The sequence below is a fragment of the Lampetra planeri genome, chromosome 20, assembly GCF_965212315.1.
Source record: "Lampetra planeri chromosome 20, kcLamPlan1.2.h2, whole genome shotgun sequence".
In the NCBI taxonomy this organism is placed as follows: domain Eukaryota; kingdom Metazoa; phylum Chordata; class Hyperoartia; order Petromyzontiformes; family Petromyzontidae; genus Lampetra; species Lampetra planeri.
The window spans coordinates 7,502,613-7,524,629 of record NC_136126.1 but is presented as its reverse complement, the minus strand read 5'-3'; the positions used below and the strand labels follow the sequence as shown (position 1 = coordinate 7,524,629).

Sequence of the window (22,017 nt, the reverse complement as noted above, 5' to 3'; positions counted from 1 at the left end):
GCCGCGCTCGCGAGCCGCGGCTGTCGAGGGCTTCGTCGCAGCGAGCGCCGTCGCCATGTTGCGCGAGGAAGCCTCCGTTGGTTGGGTTGGTGGTGGTGGTGGTGGCGGTTGACCCCTGGGGTGGTTGGTGGTGGCGGTTGACCCCTTGGGTTGGGGGGTGGCGGTTGACCCCTTGGGTTGGGGGGTGGCGGTTAACCCCTTGGGTTGGTGGTGGCGGTTGACCCCTGGGGTGGACGTGTGTATGAAGGGGGGTGTATGAAGGGGGGGGTGTATGAAGGGGGGGGGAGTGTATGAAGGGGGGAGGTGTATGAGGGGGGGTGTATGAAGAGGGGGGTGGTGTATGAAGGGGGGGGGGGTGTGAAGGGGGGGGTATGAAGGGGGGGGGGGTGTATGAAGGGGGGGGGTGTATGAGGGGGGGAGGGGTATGAAGGGGAGGTGCATGAGGGGGGGGGGGGTGTATGAGGGGGGGGGTGTATGAATGGGGGGGTGTATGAGGGGGGGGGGTGTATGAGGGGGGAGGGGTATGAAGGGGGGGGTGTATGAAGGGGGGGGGGGTGTATGAGGGGGGGGGCGTATGAGGGGGGAGGGGTATGAAGGGGGGGGGTGTATGAAGGGGGGTGTATGAGGGGGGGTGTATGAAGGGGGGGGTATGAAGGGGGGGGGGTGTATGAAGGGGGGGGGGTGTAGGGGGGGGGGTGTATGAAGAGGGGGGGGGGTATGAAGGGGGGGGTATGAAGGGGGGGGGGGGTATGAAGTGGGGGGGGGGGGTATGAAGTGGGGGGGGGGGTATGAAGTGGGGGGGGGGTGTATGAGGGGGGGTCGCGCGCTCCGTCCACTCAGCCGGGTAGTTTCCCCTCACCAAGATGGTCGCTCCTGCGGCGTCAGCTTCGCTCTCCCTCCGCGACTCTCGCTCGCACGAACTCGCGCAGAGACCCCGCGGGGCCCGGTGGGACCCGGCGTCGTAGTAGCCCCAAGATCTCTGCGACATCCTCGCACCGAATTGGGGTTTTTTTTTTTGCCGAGGCCAGCGATCTCTCGGCATTAAGACGGCTGGGGGCGCTTTGACATCGCTGCCTCCTCCTCGTTATTGCCACTAAATCGAGGAGGAAAACAACGAGCGGACGAAGGAGCAGGCGGGCACCGAGGACACCTTCGTCCGCGGCTTCATATTCAAGGGACCGGCCACGATTTCCCCTTTTCCCCGTTCGCTGAGGGGTTGCGTGGGTGCCGGCCGAGGCGAGGCTCCATCTATTGCCTCTCGACCTCCTCGTCGTTTAATTGACGACAAACAACAACAATAATAAGAAGAAGCGAAATCATGTCCACCATGTTCGCCGACACAATACTCATCGTGTTCATCTCTGTCTGCACTGCCTTGCTGGCCGAAGGTGAGCGACGAGACGAACACAACAATTGCGTTTAGGCCCCTTCACCTCCATCATCTCCACACTCAAATCTTCCTCGAGCTTTGATCGATCCACTGCTGGATGAGTCTCAGCTTGTGGGGTTTGTGGAGGTCAATTCCGTCAGACTTCAACCTCGATGGTTCGTGTGGGGTGGGCAAAGAGACGAGGGTTGGGAAGAGTCGAGCAACATGGACTCGCTTTGCAATGCCCTCTATGACTCTCACATCACGTTCTTCGTCGCTAATTTGTCAACTTATCTTACACAAGAGTTAGTTAATGCTGGGTGGGTAGGGGGGGGGTATTGCTTTTATAGCGTCCTGGATTGTTTTGTGGCTTTTTGTTGTGGTTGTTGTTGTGGTTGTTGTGTGAGATGGCGCTGACGTAACCTGATCTTCAACGAGACCGCCAGGCCCAGTTAGGCCTCGGTCATAGAAAGTCGCTCGCTGTCTTCACTATCGTCTTGCCATCTTCACTATCTTCTTTATCTTCACTGTCCATGTTTTAAAAGTCGGCACCCCCCCCCCCCCCGTGCATGTGAGACAACGCGACCCCTAAATGTTCGCGGCTTCCTTGACGAAGTAATAATTCGCGAGTATGAGAGGGCCTTTATTGTGTTGTGCCATGTTGGTGACCCCAGGGGGTTATTACTCTTTGCGAACGATACCACGTTATGCCTCGGCGATTTCTCGTGTGGATTCCACACCTGGTGTCAACAAAATAAACTCACGCTTCAAGAGTTCATTCTCATGGAGATAACCAGGCCGAGGATGGTACTGTCCAGACAGATTGGTTGTAAGAACATCAGTTTTAGATGCAGCTGTCAACATTAACCACCCCGTCACCCGGATCCCACGCCTGGACTAAGCCTCTAACAAAAGGTAACCTGTGAAACAATTATAGGTTTTACCCTAAATATAAAATAATAAATTAAATTAAATAATAGCATACGACGTTTCGATTGCAACACAAGCAATCATCATCAGGTATAATGAAATAGCGACATAAAATCTAACCAGAAAACTATAGACAGACATATTAGCAGACAGATATCACCAAGATACATAGAGAGAGCAACACAGGTAACAGAGAGGGGTGATCATCTCTGTGGGGTGGCCTTAAATAGACAAGAGGGGGGAGGAGGCAGAGAGAGGGAGGGGGTTAGAGAAAACATTTGCATATCAATGAGTGGACAACAAAACAAGGTGCTGCAAGTGCGATGACACGGCAAGCAAGCCTGAAAATCAGAAGGACAAACTAAAATTCAATAACCTAGTAAAATATCGAAATGTAATGTAATACAACACAGAGGGTCGGTCAACACACAATTAACGCATAGCCTGGTTGATTACGTATTTCAAAGATTGCTAAGTTAGAATTTAAGTGTGAACATTCCAAAGAGAGGACACAGGCAGAGAGAAGAGAGAGAGAGAAAAAGGATAAGGCTTAAAACTTCCCCGTAGAAGTGACTTAACCGAAAGAACCAAATAATAATTCCTGCAGTCACGAAAGTTTCTAAAATTAAGATTGAACCACTTCTACACTACACAAAACCTTAAGAAATGGCGTTCCTTAATATGTTATGTCAACTGAAACTCAAGGAAGCTCTATTTGAACGAAAGTGTGAACTGCGATTGTACAAATGCGGATTACATTAGTGATTTCCAGACACTCGGGTTCATTTCCAGCATGTCAGCAGCGGCGATCGACAACTCCAGCTCATTATTACCTCGAATATTCTTGGCTTGAAATGCATTTACAGTCAGGGCCTTATATTTAGAGCCCCCCCATTGGTGTCACTGCGACTTAGCCCCCCACGCATTTGAATGTTGCAATTTAGTAACGTCGCGAGAGAGCTATTATGGGTCGTCTGACGGTATCTTTAGGTTTTCTCTGTCTCGTTTAAGGTGCTTCGATGTTGTTTCCGACTCCCCAAAGACACGCGGTGCATGAATGTAACTCGTGGAGAAAGAGCCGTGGCTCATTTTAACAATTTCCAGCGTTTATGCACCGTCCATAAAGATCCAATAAGAACTAAATTTGAGTACAGTATACAGTTGTGTATCGATTAGGGACTTAAGCTTTACAAAACCGGATACATTTATCACATTTTTACCCAAAAACTGGAGACAAAACCCTCCGTGTCCCGGCCCTGCCAGCCGAGATGGGCTCTCTGGCAGCCACGATCCAAAAATCGGCAGCCCTCATCACAGCCTCCTGACGTATCACTTGATTAAACACTCTCAATGACTATAGCATATTGGAAGGCGTTACAAAATCCATGCCAAGATGATTTTTTCTTCTTCCGTCATCATCCTTTAAACGTAATGTGTTTGGTAAATTTCCCGGACAGGAAACGTTAGAATAAAGATTACACGATGAAAAAAAAATTACTTGCCGAATATTTGTGTGTGCGTGTGTGTGCGCGCTCCCTGGCCGTGAACTTGCCACGTTTTAAAGAGCCACTGAGCCCTGAGGTCCAATAGTGTTGCAATTGACAGTTCATGACGCATGTTGAACTGTTTATAGTGTGAGAGGCCGCACTACACACACATAATACATATGCAAATACACAAAGACATGGCACCTACAAATACCCACAAACACTGCACTTACAAATATACATACACAATCAAACTACGCGTACAAATACATGTACACAGTCGCACGTGCAGTTGTACAGTCCGTGTCTGCGAACTCACTACGAATACACAAATTATTTCTAGCTTAGATTTACGCAGTGTTTCCACATTTAGAGCTCTGTTTATCACATAACCAACCACTTACACAGGAGTTACTGATACTATACATCAAGAAAACTGATGCCATCGGATAAGCTACCAGTTAATTTTCAAATGCCATTCGCAACAATAACTTTTAACACAAAACTTTAACACGTAAAGTTAGGCTACCGTGTGCAGCTTTTTGGACACGTGATGGTGATATTTAAACTTCGTTCAGAGAGTCAACATTTTCACAAACTATGCTTCTGTCGTATGGCGTTTGAGAAAAAAAAGGCTTCAATTGTATTTTTTTTATTTTGTAAGCCGTTCCACGGCATCCACGGTAACCGAGTGGCCTCAGTCTGCTCATTCCACCAGAATATCCGTGTTGCGTTGGGTGATGTGTTGTGTCGGTGATATTCTTGGTGGTTTACCACCTCGCGTCATTTTCAATTTGGCGAATTCCTTGATCTTCCATTGATGAAGGAAATATCCGCAGCGTCTTCCATGTGTTGTTTGGACACGCTTAGCGAGTGGTCCACTGTCAGAGTGGAGGGAAACAAAGGCAGGTCCTTTGTCGGGACTTCAACAAAGTTCTTGACAAGCCAGTTACTATGAGTTTTTAGAACTGCTTTTTGTGGTTAGTTTGTTGACCTTCCCCTGCACCTCCGATTAGCACGGTTGCCTACGTACGGTGCGAAATAAGTTCAACATACATAGTTTCATTAACAACGCTCAATCTTGCCTTCATGTCCTTGAGTTCAAACTGCATTTTATTTCAAGTCTAAGTTACATTGCCGCTCATGTATTTATTTTAGAAACCATTCCATCACAACGTGGTGTTTTCATTTGCATTAATTTTGGCTTTTACAGAAGGTTACTTATTATTCATCGCTGGTGGTGAATGACTGGTTACAGTTTTAACAGCCTGAGAAGATCAGGCTGCGTTAAACTCTTGGCCACGTCACAGAGAACTCAATGTGTGTTTCCTTTTATCTCTACATGGCACGTGTACAGTCCATAGAACATAAAAAAACGTGTTCAGGTTGGACTCCAGTGTTAATTGAGAGAGCTTGCTGACTTTACTTTGTGAAGTTTGTAACAACATTTAGAGGGACTTTTGCAAAGAAGTTCCTGCATTTTAGGGAATGTCATGAATTTGGACAATCTGGTATCCAAGGGATGTGTTGAGACCAATGGATATGGTCATTTGTGGCATGTGCATTCAACTGCTGCCACGTGAGCATTTGATGTTACGAATGCCAATATTCTTGTGCGCTTGACACTTCCCAGAAGAAAATCACTCGGCAGTATCCTGGTAAGAGCATGTTCATAGCTGGCCATGTGGCTCGGCAGTAGAGTGACCAGCTTACACGTCTGAAAGTTGTAGTAAGTTAAATTCCTGGTTAGGGGTTATTAACTCAGCCCATCATCTAATCTGGGTCAATAAAATGAGTGCCACTTTGGGGGATATCAACATTGGTTGTCGTGTGGATATTTACTCACCCCTGTCAGGAATGGGGAGTTTCTGTCACTGGCTCCGGGTTATAAACAGGAGATGAGCAATGCCTTAAAGCTTATTGCCGCAGGAAATCGCATTGACTACGATTCAAATAAAGTCTTATAAAAAATCTAACCACTGTAAATCCTCGATTTAAGGCTTTCGTGACTGCAGGGATTCATCTTCTTGGTTCTTTCGGTAAAGTCACGTAGAAGGGAAATAAAAAAATAAAACATAATAAAATATTTTATTATGTTTCATTTTTATTATTTTATTATTTCCCTTCTACGTGACTTTATATAAAAATTAAACATAATAAAATATTTTATTATGTTTCATTTTTATTATTTTATTATTTCCCTTCTACGTGACTTTACCGAAAGAACCAAGAAGACACTGTAAATCCTGTTTTCCTTAATTTCACCGGCCGTTTGTTCGCACGTGCATGACACAAACTTGCACACGGACGTGAATATTTGACGCTCAATAGTATGTTGAGAACACTCGATGGCTCGGCTCCAGCTGGCAGCACAGCTGCTGTTCTGGCAGATACGGACACGGTCGGTGACATTGGGAGCCCGCCAGTGATGGAAGGGATGGGCGGTGCGTTTTCTTGCAGAGCGCTCCCACGGCACCAGCTGAAAAGCAAAGTGTCACCGATACAGTGGTAATTGCAGTGTTACGGTGATAATGCGAATAATCATAGCTGCTGACGGTCGCTTAATTAACATTCCTGGCTGGATCCATCTTAAGCTTCGGAGTGATTACCGTGCCCCCATCGTCTGAGATTGTCACATTAAAAAATGATAATACTGTATATTACATCTGCAGCAGTGAATGCCCCTTGTCACTGTTTAAAAGTAATATTTTAATAATATAACCGGTGAATCTGCTTTCACAGGAAAATGGTAAAAAAAAAAGCTTGGACAAAGCAGTGAAGTCACTTTGTCATTGGCAATTCACTTGCAAGATTGGCTAGCTATAAATGTTTTTGGCTCGAAGTAAATATGCAAATGTTGCAATTGATGCAGCAATTACATGAGCTTGCTTGTGTTGAACCAATACTGCTGAAAGGCCTTGTGGCTGATGAGATGTGAAACAAGTATATATATTTTTTTATGTGGCGACCACACATTTGAAGAAGGCATATTGTCTGCATATTTATTTTGTTACTTAGCTTTTGGGGGCTAGTGTTATGGTTTTATTGCTGGTTCAGGTTTTTTTACTTTTGACTAACTACATTTATCCAGGTGTTATACAGTTTAATTCCTCTTTATCCGCTCTTCCTAATACCATGGCCACAGATCACTCTGTAGACCTTCCTATTGTCCCCACACTTCCATTCTCCCCCCTGTGTGGGGGATAAGAGGAGTACACTTCCAGCAAGTAACCTGGTAGTCTTGGCACATATCCGGCTTCTAATGCGGATTTTACTTGACCCGGAAGTGGCCTACCCCAAGAATGTCGTTGGTCCTCTTGGAGATGCCCAAGCACAGATAAGAGGAAGGGACCCAGAGGCGATGGCAGACATACCCTGTCATCCGCACACCTCCGCACGGATTAGAGGAGTACAATCCGTGCATAACGTATATCATTGTATCTGCAAATAGCACCGCCATATCAGAGCAGATAAGAGCAACGTAGCGGCGGTTAGCGCACTCTGCTACGGACCCAGGGACCTGAGTTCAATTCCAGCATGGAGTAAGTATCAGTGGTGAGTGATATACATAAACATACGGGCCCTAGTGTATCCTCTCCACCCCCTTTACCAGCCAATACCATTGTGGTGAAGTATGGTTAAACAACCTCTACAACTCGCATGGTGTGGGGATGCCTTTGGCACAAGGGATTGACAAAGTTAATATTGATTATAATCGATAGTTTCACTGTAGTTTTTCTGCCATCAAACAAAACTGTGACACTCATTCAGCCAATCGGCAGGCACGGTTTGTTGTCAAGCGTATTTAGCGTATTTGCCAAGTGGAGCTTTTCCATTTGGTAGAGAATAAATAGTTGAAGATAAGTTGGTCTTTCTGATAAATGAATAGAACTAGTTTTATTTTTACCCAAAGTGTTTTTATTGTCATGAAGTTTACCAGCAGCATATGACATGTAGGGCAACAGGGTGGCATAGCGGTAACACTTTTGCTCCACAGCATTAAGGGCCCTGGGTTCGATTCCTGACTGCCACCTTTCTGTGTGGAGTTTTATGTTCTTTCTCCTGGTCTACATGGGTCTCCAATTTTGAAAATAAACCATGTAACTGGTATTGGACTAACATCCCAGTGCTTAAAAATTACTTGCTAATTCATCTTGGTTCTTTCGGTAAAGTCACGTGACTTTACCGAAAGAACCAAGAAGATGAATCCCTGCAGTCACGAAAGCTTTAAATCGATACTTGCTAATTACTGAATTGGGATTAGACAAAGAAATATTGCCCCCCTCCCTATTGTGAAAACTTGGCAGGACCCTCCTGATAAAGAATCTTGAGACTCAGCGAGGCTTCCGTGGGTAAACAAGTGTAAGAATTGACAGCAGAAGTTGCACATAGTAACGTTGCAACAAGGATGTGCATACAAGTAAAACTTTAAAGGAAGTAGATCGTTTATAGATGCAGGAAAGCATTTTTCGGGCTTTCGTGTTAGGAATGAGTCATTAGTAATGCTTCATAATTCCGATGCAGTCCATGGGACCTTGTAATTAAATATTTATTTCTCGGTTAGGTGTGTTTGACAGCTTTGACCTATTTCCCGACTGCTGAGTGAAAGTGTTCAATTTTTACCCATCGTTGGAACCTGTGCAGAGACGTAAACACCCCTAGGGGAGTGTCAGGTTTCTTGGGTGTGTATTTAGGTCATTCAAGGCTAAGAGAAGCCAAGCAGCAACAGGACGTGAGTTTGCCGGAGGATGCATCTCACTGACAGTGGTGGACTCGCCCAGGCAAGCCCATGAGAAAGGGATAGTGCATTTGCTGCATGTAGGAGAGATCTCTTAACCTGCTTATGCGGTGTGAATACAATACCCTGCTTCTTCATGTATGTCAACAGTTATATAAACAATTATTTGTTTTTGATATAGCACGTTGTACGGCAGGACGTCAGTCAGATGTTCTCATCGCATTTCATCTCAAACTTTGAAAAGGCCGCCCCAGGTTGTAGGTGCCCCCCTGTGTGGCACAAGGCACCTGCACTGGAAGCGGGCATTAGTCTGATGATTTCTATGCGTAATTACATGCATAGTTTTGGTATAATTTTCGAATTCGGAAAATGAGGACCATGAAACCAGCACACAATGGCCTACTCATTTCGAATGGCGTCCGGGGATCTTTAATGTCCACTGTGAAGTAGACGGAGAGTGTATATTTTAAACAATAGCCTATTTTTATTTTACCAGATAAGGTAAGGCCCACTGAGCTATATAGCTATTTTTTCAAAAGCGACCTGGCCACAAATGATAACCCAATGAAGTGGCTTATTATGCAGAAATTTATAGGAGCCAAATACCCTTAAACACATGTTTATGAATGTAGAGGGAAAGACAGAGGACCTGGAGAAAAAAAATCCACGCAACCTCGGGGAGAGAAACATCCAAACTCCATAAATACAGCGTCAGGGTCTGAATCAAAACCCACGACCTCCTGGATACCAGGCAAGGTAGTTAACATCTCGCCACCTGGGCACCCTTACATTATACCCTACAGTAATAACCGGGGTGGCCTTGCCGGATTCGAATTCATGAAACCCCCTCTGCAACAAGTGGCGATTAGCGGACACCGCTGGGCCACGCCCGCCGCCGCCTCGGTTAATGATGCGCAACAACCTACAGGGGATTAAAAAATTACTACGTAAATTTGCAGTCAATTAAAAAAAATATCTAATGCCTTTTGATCTGTGTATATGGAGCATATGCAGATGCTGTAGTTTAATGTAGGTGTATTTAGGCATCGAGTTAATAGCTTGCTTTTTTTTTAAGTAGCCCACAAATCGGAAGTATGAAAATAAAAATGGAGAAAAAAGGCCATTCATGCCAACTAGGGTTTTTTATATCGCTTAATCAATCTAAGTTAGTTTCCCTGAGCTTAATTTACATGCACCCAATGCACATATTTCATAAACGTATCGTATTATGGGACTTGCATACCGCGGTGCTTTTAAAATATACTGCATGAAGCCCGCGATTCACAAGTTGAGCAATTCCACAGTTTTAAAGTTGAATGACCAAATGAGGCCACTGGTCATTTGGTGCCGAGGAATTTGAATTTGTCATGCGCTGTGAAAGTAATGGACAAGCGTTTTGATTTAAAAAAAACACAATTCTCCCTTTGTCTCTTAAAGTCTCTACAGTCAGTACTGCACTATAAATTCCCAGCTAAAAGAATGGCATTGTCTCAAAGCGTAAATCACTTGGCTTTACCATTCAGAAAACCAAACAGGCCTAATGAAGCATCCAGAGCTTTGGTGCCTGAGTGCTTTTGTTTTACCAACAGAAAAAGGTGTTAATTATAAAAATGTATGCAAAGTAGGTTGGCTTGGGAAGGGTTTTTTTCTGCATTAAGTATACAATATCATGGGACCTCCTTTGCCAGTATCATAATATGAGAATAGGTTTTCCCCTTTTTTCTGGCAACAAAACAGGTGTTAAGATGTTAAAACACCAAACTGAAGCCTTTTGCAAGGAATCATGTCTGCATTAACCACAGATACTTGTGGTCAGAATGCAAACAAAAAACATACTCTGATAATTTATGCATTGTCTTTGAAATTGGTTGGTCCACACCAGAGACAGCTTTCTTTTGAGCCTGGTCTCAAATGCCTTTTGGCGTCCTCTGGTCTAACACCATTTGAGACTAGGCTCAAAAGAAAGCTGTCTCTGGTGTGGACCAATCGGTTTCAAATAAATGCATATATTCATAGTGTTTTTTGTTTGCATTTTGACCACAATTTTGTGGTTAATGCAGGCATGATTCCTTGTAAAAGGTTTTGGTTTGCTGTTTTAACATCTTAACACCTATTTTGTTGCCAGAAAAAAAAATGGGAAAACCTATTCTCATGAGTATACAATAATTAATTAATTAAATTACTATTGCTGTGACCTTGTAAGTCACGCCAGGACCAGCACACGGGGGCCTGTCGGATATCGATTTATCCAATGGAGATGCTATTTTACAGCTAACAAGGGTGATTTACACTATGGGAACCTCATTTGCCAGTAAAAATATGATAATTGGTTCTTTACCCTTCTATCTGGCAACAAAACTGACACCTTTTTTTACAAGGAGTCATGTTTGCATAGACCGCAATACCTGCAGTCATAATACAAACAAAAGAACATAACTCTGATAATGTGCACTGTCCTTAAAGTTGATTGATCCACACCCGAGACAGCTTTCCTTAGAGCCTAGTCTCATATGGGTTGGACCAGATGACGCCAAAAGGCGCACAACTCAAAGACAATGCACCATCAGAGTATGAGAGCTCGGGGCAAGCATCTACACTATGGGAACCTCATTTGCCAGTAAAAATATGATAATTGGTTCTTTACCCTTCTATCTGGCAACAAAACTGACACCTTTTTACAAGGAGTCATGTTTGCATAGACCGCAATACCTGCAGTCATAATACAAACAAAAGAACATAACTCTGATAATGTGCACTGTATGCACATTGTTTGTATTATGACTGCAGGTATTGCGGTCTATGCAAACATAACTCCTTGTAAAAAGGTGTCAGTTTTGTTGCCAGATAGAAGGGTAAAGAACCAATTATCATATTTTTACTGGCAAATGAGGTTCCCATAGTGTAGATGCTTGCCCCGAGCTCTCATACTCTGATGGTGCATTGTCTTTGAGTTGTGCGCCTTTTGGCGTCATCTGGTCCAACCCATATGAGACTAGGCTCTAAGGAAAGCTGTCTCGGGTGTGGATCAATCAACTTTAAGGACAGTGCACATTATCAGAGTTATGTTCTTTTGTTTTGTATTATGACTGCAGGTATTGCGGTCTATGCAAACATAACTCCTTGTAAAAAAAAGGTGTCAGTTTTGTTGCCAGATAGAAGGGTAAAACACCAATTATCATATTTTTACTGGCAAATGAGGTTCCCCATAGTGTAGATGCTTGCCCCGAGCTCTCATACTCTGATGGTGCATTGTCTTTGAGTTGTGCGCCTTTTGGCGTCATCTGGTCCAACCCATATGAGACTAGGCTCTAAGGAAAGCTGTCTCGGGTGTGGATCAATCAACTTTAAGGACAGTGCACATTATCAGAGTTATGTTCTTTTGTTTTGTATTATGACTGCAGGTATTGCGGTCTAAGCAAACATGACTCCTTGTAAAAAAAAGGTGTCAGTTTTGTTGCCAGATAGAAGGGTAAAGAACCAATTATCATATTTTTACTGGCAAATGAGGTTCCCATAGTGTAGATGCTTGCCCCGAGCTCTCATACTCTGATGGTGCATTGTCTTTGAGTTGTGCGCCTTTTGGCGTCATCTGGTCCAACCCATATGAGACTAGGCTCTAAGGAAAGCTGTCTCGGGTGTGGATCAATCAACTTTAAGGACAGTGCACATTATCAGAGTTATGTTCTTTTGTTTGTATTATGACTGCAGGTATTGCGGTCTATGCAAACATGACTCCTTGTAAAAAAAGGTGTCAGTTTTGTTGCCAGATAGAAGGGTAAAGAACCAATTATCAAGGGTGATTTAGTTTTTATTTAGTTTCAGAGACAGTGATGTGTGGAGACTTTCATCATCGATTTGCTTCATGCGTCTGGTGCCCTTTTGTCCAAGTACAGTACATACATTTTTGCACAGTGTTATGAACAGAAAAATGTCTCGCGATGAAATAGAAATGGAGTTAACGTGGTGATGGTGGCCTACATTCAGTTTTTTTGCTCTCACGCTGTGGAATGTTTTTGTTTCCAGATTGTGTTTTTTTTCACCCGAAATACACAGTACTCACATCCATTCTATCTCTTATGCTGCACAAAATAAATAGTAATCGTACAAAACAATAATAAATCCAAACAAATAATAACAGTGTACCGTGGCTTGTTGAACCACTTAGATTTTCTCAGACATTTCCCACAAATGTGAAAATATTTGCGTAGAATGTTTGATCAATGATCATTTTGTTGCATGCTGGTGGTTTCATCGTAAGTGGTCCATCAAGCCCTGTTTATTATAACCCCACGTAGTATAAGCTTTGTTTTTAATGGGAAAGATTTTTAAACATAATAGGAATGACAATTTATTAACACGGGATTTGTTGAAAAATTATAGAAATGGCCAACGTTCTGTCCAATAAGATTGAAGGTATCTGTAGCACTGATTACATATCATATTCTAACTTTTATTCGAGTCTGATTGCGTGTGTGAATGTCGCCAGTTGTTGCTTAATCCTCTGCAAAGTCAAATTAATAAAAATTCCATTGCCTGACGGAGCTGCGCCACCAACACCTCGGATGTCACCCGCTCACACGACTCGCCATGGTTTCTTCCACGCAGGAATCACCTGGGCCCTCGTGTACAGGACAGAGAAGTACAAGAAGCTAAAAGCAGAGGTGGAGAAACAAAGTAAAAAATGTGAGTAACGACCATACGTACACTGGCAGCCATGCATCAGTTTACACACTGGGGGCATTGTGGTGTAATGACAATTACACTACAAGGAGCATAAACGATCGCGCAAACTCTGGTAATCCATGTAATGGATTTTGACGAGCCATCAGATGCACTTTTGCGGCTGTCTGGATTGCTTTTCCTACCGATGTTAGGAAGCCACTGGAGCTATGATCTTTTAAATCTAGATTGAAAACTAATTTCTTTATAACTGCTTTTTGTGTTTAGTTTGTTGTCCTTCCCTGCATCTCTGATTAGTGTGGTTTGCTACGTATAGGGCGAAATAAGTTCAACATAATTCTAAAGAACATGTTTAAAGTAGGACATTATAGTGTTAGTGTCTTCATAACATTAGAGAATTGGCCACAAGTTGGCTATGATTATGCATTGCAATCGTAACGCCCTGACTGCAAAAACTTGGCAGGAGCTTACTGAAAGCGAGTCATGAAACTTTGTGAGGCTTTTCTGGATTAACAGGCATAATAATAATGATGATGATGAATATAAAATGACTGTCTACCGTTAAATATTCATTTGGCAAAGTTGTGCACCCCAGTATATAGAGCTGGAGGTATTTTTAAGCCAACACTGTTACAATACAATTTAAATTGAGATGTGACCACATCCCAAGATGCTGTACATGAAGTAAGGCATGTGCATTAGGAGATCGTAGGCAAGAAGGGAAATGTTATTTTAATGCAGAGACTAAAAGTTAGTGAGGGAAAAGTAGGTGGGAGAATAACATTTTTAGTACTGAATAAATCGCTATTGTAAGCATCACATTGTGGTGGTGATGGTTATTTGTTTAAATGCCTGTGAGTTTTGATTAATTATCTGCACCCCGCCACCCCATGACAACGATTGTACTTTGTTCCATTTTTTTTTGTCAGTGGAGAAGCGGAAAGAGACGATAACGGAGTCAGCGGGAAAACAGCAGAAGAAGAAAATTGGTGCGTATGACAACTTGCGTCTCGAGCACCAATCGGAGAGCTCCACTGGGCGGCCTGGCAGCCACTCACGAGGGTTACTGATTAGATAATTATTATAAACCACTCGCACAGTGCGAAGTACTTAGGCCCTTTGTCAGGCCACTGCTGGTTGGAAGACCTTTTCACGCCATTCTTGGAGGTCATGGCGGTTGTTTGACCTAACATTTATTTTCCAAAATTGTCATTTTTTTATTTTAACAAAGATCCATGTCGACATAAAATTTACTGATTGAGTAAGGAAAAGTAGCTTTTGTTAAAATTTAATTAGATTTTTCTACACTTGAACAATGTGGCTGAGTTGGGTTTTTTTGACCTACTAGGTTCCTGGATATTTGTTATAAAAGCGGCATGGAGATGCAGTACACCAAATGTAATTTATCTAATCTCTGGAGGAGTACCATCTCATGTTAGCATAGCCATGTATTTATTCACTAATGTTTGCCTTAAGTGAAGTCAATTTTAATTTTACTTAAATTGGAGGTGGCTAAAAACGGGGCGGGCACTTTTCTTACACAAAGTGCCTAACATTTGGCTTTGAAAACAATAGACAAACCAAATGAGCTACAATAAACATTTCCCTCTGTACATGCCAAGCCTAATCTGTATTTTAAAATGTCGGTCCAGTGCTTTTTGTCTGTGGGTTCCTTTTTCACATCCATGCACACGTAGTTGTCTCTCTGTGTGTGCTAACATGTGACCCATATAAACGCGACACTGGTCAGTACTTCCAAGAACATCTGAATGCTGCTCTATAAACAGCTGTTCATTCACCCTGGGTGCGTTGTACAGAAAGAGAAGAAGAGAAACTCAAGAACAACAATCGGGATCTTTCCATGGTAATCCATTGGCCCGATTAATCTCCGGCCGCATTGCACGATGTTCATTTCTCTTTTTGAAACCGTGAAGTTGACATTTTTTAGGGCGTCCAAGGGAAAACGTAAGCGTGCAAGTGTCCACACAGAATGCAACTCGTGTGAAAGCTGGCTCGGGCCTTGTTTGGTATATTGTAAATACAAAACATAGTGCAGTCTGTTCTCCTATAACGCGTTTCTGAAGAACACCGCGGAATAATAAATCATATATAACATAGGGTAAAGCACAATCCGCAATAACACTTGAGGTGCATACGCAGGCTGAACAAAGACTGAGGTGCGTGTGCAGCATCCAACAGCAATCCCGCCTTGTGTGACGCTACGCCGAGGCATCCGTAGAACCGCTTATTCCTACTTGCGCGGCATAGTTCTGTTCACTCGATCGTATTATATCCAATTTGCATCCTCATAAAAGTGCTTTCGAATACATTCATCACGTTATGTCCAATTCGTGTTATGAAAACACGCGTTATAGGAGAACAGACTCTATTTTTAGCGCATCATTACTAGCTGCCACACTGCAGACTATCAAACAGGCCTAAGGTGCTTACTTAAGGGAAATGCCGCTGCGGTGGCTTCAGTACATTTTAAGCTTAATGTCTTGATACTCGCATAAACATTTTAAAAGTTCGCAAAGACACATTTTTTAATCGATTAAACGTCGCAACTGTGAGCGCAAAAAGGTTCTAGAAATCGACGATTTTAAATTCAAGCGGTGAGAATATTTTTAGCGGCTGTGATGAACACTGCAAAGCGGCTCAAAGCTGGCGTAACGTGAAGGCGTTTGCCCCCCCCTGCAGGTTCGCATGAAGTCCATGCTCGCCATTGGATTCTGCTTCACAGCGCTCATGGGCATGTTCAACTCCATGTAAGTGGTTTTGAGTTACTCAAGCTTCTATAAATATCAGCAGGCCCACCCTGCCAATGAGACTCAAAGTTGAAATCGGTCCCAAAGCTTGCCAGTGTCGTGGGTTCACAGGCGACAGAGACGGTGTAGTCGAGGCACACTATTTATTATAACTTTACACTCGGCACAGGGCAACGTATACAACACGTGAAGGGGTAACGGCCCCTTCAGCCGTACTGGACTGGGATACACCCCTAGAGCTATCTGCCCAACTGGTCTGCTCCCAGGTCCTCCGCGAAGGGTGCTAGGGGAGGCTATCTGACCCGGCACAGGTCACGACACCCAGCCAGACAGACAGAGCCGGCTCTCAGAAGAACATCGACTCTGAGGCTCTGGGGCCGCGCCACTGGCTTGCCCTGCTCGGTCCTGAGAAGGACGGCGAGTCAGAGGAGTTCCAGGGCCTATATGCCGGTCTTCAGTCTTCATTGGTTAGCTTCCCAACACTGAACCACGAGCCCTCTCGCTTCCCTGCCTTTTATACCAATTTGCCACCGAGGGGTGGGGCTGTGTGGGATCCCAGCATCCCCCCACAGCCCCCCAGGATGTTAACCGTTTGCGGACGTGGATGTGGACACCCCTGTGTTTGTCAGTTTCCCTCCCGTCACACCCCTACACCAGTTTAAACAAATGCACATGCACGGCACTTTCATCAATCCACTGCGTGCCGTGCGGGTCGTGAGGGCTGTTTGACCACACTTCACCACTCCGGTCAGTGAAGGTTGGGGGAGGAAAATAACAAAGACGTCGGAGCATTAACGAATTTTTGCTGCACTGCTGCCCACTACGTAGCTCTGCCGCCCTATAACCAAAACCTTTTTGTTTCAGGTGGTCTCTCATCCACGCACAATGCAGGCTCAACTCTGCTTAGCTTATTATAATTTTCAAGATTATGTGCATTTTGGCTGATTTGGCCACAGGCATTTAAAACAAAATGCTGCTAAAAAACTTTGGTCCAGATGCCAAAAACGCAGATGGAACTATTTTTTTGTATTTTATGGCATCGGATACCCTTGTATTATTTATTATTTCATCTTTTAACTTACTTTTATTTGTAATTGAACATGGGATAATCCCAAAGATTGCATCATAAGTTTCCATGCTCAAAGAAATGGCTGAGTGGAACTCTTCATTAAATTAACACTTGCTGACATCAAGGAGTATGGGGTAGAGAGGCGAGGCTTTCCTATTCAAAAGTTGTAAATACATATCAGGGCACTGAGATATGAAGGTCTGTATACTAAAAAAGGTAAGGGTGTGTTTCACTTGTTGGCTATACTGAGAAGGAGCGGTCTGCCAGGCTTATAGGGCTCCTCACCAAAGTGTGAATCTGTATGTGTGTTGAACTTCTTTCGCACCGTACGTAGCCAACCATGCTATTCTCACCTACAGGCCTTAGCAGTTTTGCCCTGTCGTTTTTATGATAATTGGTTTTTTACCCTTTTATCTGGCAACAAAACTGACACCTTTTTTACGAGGAGTCATTTTTGCATAGACCACAATACCTGCAGTCATAATGCAAACAAAAAACATAACTGATAATGTGCACTGTCCTTGAAGTTGATTGGTCCACACCCGAGACAGCTTTCCTTAGAGCCTAGTCTCACATGGGTTGGACCAGATGACGCCAAAAGGCACACAACTCAAAGACAATGCACCATCAGAGTATGAGAGCTCGTTTTTAGTTTCGTAGAAAATTGACATGTATTTCAATTGCAGCTATGGTGGTTGGAGGCCCTTTGTGTCTTTCACATGTGCGTGTGTGTGACCGCAGCTTTGTGGAGAGCGGTAGTGTACTGGTTAGCGTGCAGCGTTACGAGCCCAGCAACACAAATTCGATTCCTGCTCACGGCCAACACCAGTGACGATTTTCTGAACCGGTCCTGGGCCTCCCCTAGATCGACTCAGCCTCAAATGAGTACCTGGTGCAATGTGTAAACATTGCTACTTGGGGGACAAAGGTGGCCGGCCGGGTGTGGTGCTGGCCAACCACCCCCTCATGTGCCGTGCTGGCCCCCATAGGTACTCGCTTTAACAGCGCTTGCCCCAGCAGTCTGTTACAGTCTAAAGGGGGGATCTTTGTCTTTGTTTGAGCGCAGCTTTGAGGGCCGCGTCGTGGCCAAGCTCCCGTTCGTGCCATTCTCGTGGCTACAGGGACTCTCCCACCGAAACCTCTTGGGAGAGGACTACACGGACTGCTCTTTCATCTTCCTCTACATCCTCTGCACCATGTCCATCCGCCAGGTTCATATAATGTACCCACCCTCACCCTGCACGTGTTGGTGTGAATGCCTCTCCACTTTTCGTGTATCTGTTCACACCTTTGAAGGTTTTAAAACTATTATTTTTTTAAATCAGGCTGATGTAAGTTGTATATTTGGAGGTTTTGAAGGATGAGATTACAAGATCTGAAAACTAAAATTGCATCTTTTTGAGTCCTCCAAAATTATAGGAGTAAATATTTTGGACTTTAACTGATACCCCGTGAAAGTTTGCACTTTGAGGCTTTCAAGGGTGCTGAATCCACGTGTGGCGTCAGATTTTAAAAAACGATATTAACCCGCAATTTTTTACAAGCCCCCCCCACCCATTATTATTATTTTGAAACTTAAGTGTGTATAGAAGTTGGCGCACAATTCAAACACATCACATTTTCAAGAATTATATTTTTCAGATATTTTCGGAAGGGAGTCACCAAAATCAAATGGAGACACGAGAAAGCGGACAAAGTTTACCAGTTACTCGTACCTGTTACCTGTACATTGTATTCCTTAGCCCAAATGTGCCTCTTGGTTGAATTAAATTGTGTAGTGACCCCCCCAACCAGAGCTTCAGCCCTCAAAGCGCTCTCATTTTTTTCAATGTGGACTGCGGTCGTGTGGGAAGGAGAGAGCAGCACCACTCTCCTAACGAGTCACTGGGACAGACCCCACATTATCCTCTTTGCCGTTATTAGAATCTGGTAATGCGCTACGTCATATTCACTTCATTCTGGCTTATTACTGGAGGGGAGGCCTTCCATTTAAAATAACGTTGCATCATATTACACCTACGCTGTGTTTACATGATGATGTTTGAGACGTTCCTCAGCTCGGGGTACTTTTTTCTTCGTGTAAGTTGAGTAACTTATACTTTTCCAAATTTAATTGTTTCTCGTTTTTATAAGAAGCAATTAATTTTGATGAGAAGCAATTCGTGGACCTTGACTCATGCGCTGCTTTCACCTCGGCGTCTCCACAACAGCTGCAGGTGGAATTGGTCACCTGTAGCTCCGTTTGCAACAATATAAAAGACATTCGTTTTGCCATTGGGGGCCGTCCATAAATGACGTCACGCAATTTTGGACGATTTTTGACCCCCCCCCCCTCATCACACGGCATCACAAAGTCAGACCCCCCCTCAAATATGATGTCACAAAGCTCTGCCCCCCACCCCCAAAACCATATTTCCATTTTGAAAATAAAACATGCTTCAAATCGCTTTAAACTATTGTCATTGTAGTGCATATCTAATGTGGCGCTGCACTCTGATGTTGTAGGAGTGTTGTTATAACAATTAGTGTTGTTATAACAATTCTATTTTTATTTAAAGCTGCGCATTTTTACGTGACGTCACATTTCTCAACCCCCCCCCCCAGACACAAATGTCTGACCCCTCCCCCGGTGCGTGACGTCATTTATAGACGGCCCCATGCACGATTAGGGAATGGTATCGCAGCATGACACTCGTGGCTCTAAACATTTGTTGAACGCAGTCCCCCATGCAAATGGCATCAGAATGAAACATTCGTACGGGGAAGTTTTTTTGGTGTATTAAAATAAAAGTTGCCACACTTGCCATGTAATTCGAGTCCCTTCCTGTTTCCCGAAACGGACCGGTTCTCCTTGACAGCCCGTTCGTTGGTGTTGGTGGACAGTGGTTGACCAGTGAAGTAGTGCTCAACTGTTCACATTGACCAGCCGGGTGAAGTTTAGTGAAACGCCCGAAATGGTTAAAAAGCATTGGAAGGTCTTCATTCAGTAGTGGATTGACTAAGGGCTCAATTATTTATCATGCAAAGACATTGCCTGTTTCTGTTTGGTTCATCCACTGTGTTTGTGTGCACTCTACTTGTATACACAAGGTGGCAGTATTGCATGGATATTCAGATAATGAATATGCGCCTTTCTATTTCATTTGCCAGTACAGTAAAACCTTGGATTGAGAGCATAATTCGTACCAGAAACGTGTTTGTAATCCAAAGCACTCGTATATCAAAGCACTCGTATATCAGTTGTGATCACGTGACGCTCGGCAGACAAAGCGTATACGTACTCCTCGTACTGCAATACCTCGCTCGTTATTCAAATTAATATTTATTTTAAAAATTTGCTCGTCTTGCAAAACACTCGCAGACCAAGTTACTCGCAATCCAAGGTTTTACTGTATTGTTAATTTGAAAGAGTTTTGGCTAATAATGATGATGATGATGGGGGGGGGGGGGTAATGCTTGCACTTCTCACCGCCAGAACATCCAGAAGCTGTTGGGACTGGCTCCTTCGCGTGCTGCCACCAAGCAAGCTGGAGGATTCCTGGGACCACCTCCTCAGGCTGGGAAATTTTCGTGAAAGTCATGCCTGCATTTACGAGGACTGCAAGAGCTTCCTAATGGTGTTGTGAAGGAAAATACAAACTCTTCAAGACACGTGTACAGCAGTGGAAACTTGACATCACGCAACTGGGAAAGTCACCTGCACGTGACGTCCATCCTAAATTGTAGGGTGAAAGTTAGCCACTACAGAGATGTATCAGAAGGATCTAGACAGTTGTGTAAAATAATAAATGTATTGATAGGTCGTAATTGTATAAACAATATTGCTGTTCGATACACCAGATGCTGGCTCTTTGGAAGTCACTTAATTGCTGGGTTTGTATGCTGCATTGTGAAGTTTAAATAAAATCTTGAGCACCTTGAAATCAACATCATATGCCCAGGTATCTCTAACTTACACAACTATACATAATGCTCTCTTAGACTGATCCCCAATTACACGATTTATATACACGATTGAATAATTCACGAACATGACCAGATTTAGATATTTCGAGCAAAAAAGTGGATGTACTCAAACCAAACTTAAAATGTTTCCCCTTTCTGAAAAAATAGATAAGTACATTGAATTCTATTTAAATGTGAAATTAGTTCATTAACATTTCTGATTTGTTTTCCCAAACCTCTGAAACAATGGGGGTTTCCCTTAAATGCTGCATTATGTAATTTTGTACTTTATAAAGTTCGTAACGTTCGTCACATCCGAATAATTGTTATGTATGGCAGACCGCAAAATAAACATCTTACATTTTTACTCTATAGTGAATTTTGCAATGTTTAATACAAGCGTGCTTTTTTATAAACACAACGGTTGTCTAGAGGTTAAAAACGAGCTTCTCGAAACACTAAACCTTTAAAAATGTGATTTGACGTAAAAAAAAAACGTGGTTGTTGCTTGTCTTTTTTTGTGAAGAGTCGAGACAGTGTAGTGTGGGAAGTGGTAATGTAGTCGTTACCGCGATGCACTGTTCGACGACCCGAATTCCATTTCCTCTCATGGCCACCAAAAACTGACGATTATCTGAACCATTACCTGGTGCCATGTGTAAAAATCGCCACGAGGAAGACAAAGGCGGCCGACCGAGAGCGTGCAACTGGCCACACCCACCCGTCATGCGCCGTGCCAAACTTAGAGGTGGGATTTTTGTCTTTGCTGTGGACAGGGGTGGATCAGTGCCGTAGTGGTTAACGCACTGCGGAAAGAACTTCGGAGTTTGATTCCCGGTCATGGCTAACATCGGTAATATCTGTACCGATCCTCCCCTTCCCTTCATCCAGTATGAATCGGTATGGTCAAACAACCCCATTCCTGACATGGAATCATGAGGCTTTCAGTAGTGGACTCACAGGTATCTTGTTTTTAACAGGAGGTGTTAGAGCTCTAGGACATTTATGCAATAATGTAAACGTTCCGATTT

The 22,017-nt window shown here is 43.8% G+C and overlaps 1 protein-coding gene across 1 annotated transcript; it reads left to right on the top strand.

Annotated features, from left to right (window-relative positions):
• The first annotated feature begins 835 nt into the window (after window positions 1-835).
• TMCO1 (transmembrane and coiled-coil domains 1) lies at window positions 836-21,353 on the top strand. The gene is made up of 7 exons (XM_078603463.1): window positions 836-1,388; window positions 13,130-13,207; window positions 14,134-14,193; window positions 15,022-15,068; window positions 15,905-15,972; window positions 18,108-18,252; window positions 20,517-21,353. Exons 1-7 carry the CDS (start codon window positions 1,319-1,321, stop codon window positions 20,613-20,615), a joined length of 567 nt encoding a protein of 188 aa, XP_078459589.1. The 5' UTR covers window positions 836-1,318; the 3' UTR covers window positions 20,616-21,353.
• The last annotated feature ends 664 nt before the right edge of the window (window positions 21,354-22,017 follow it).

Bases quoted from the DNA above. Each gene is read 5' to 3' on its own strand.
- TMCO1 (XM_078603463.1), top strand. From the start codon at position 1,319: ATGTCCACCATGTTCGCCGACACAATACTCATCGTGTTCATCTCTGTC. The intron at 13,208-14,133 runs GTGAGTAACGAC...TTTTTTTGTCAG, and splicing joins GGAGAAACAAAGTAAAAAAT to TGGAGAAGCGGAAAGAGACG. The intron at 15,069-15,904 runs GTAATCCATTGG...CCCCCCCTGCAG, and splicing joins ACAATCGGGATCTTTCCATG to GTTCGCATGAAGTCCATGCT.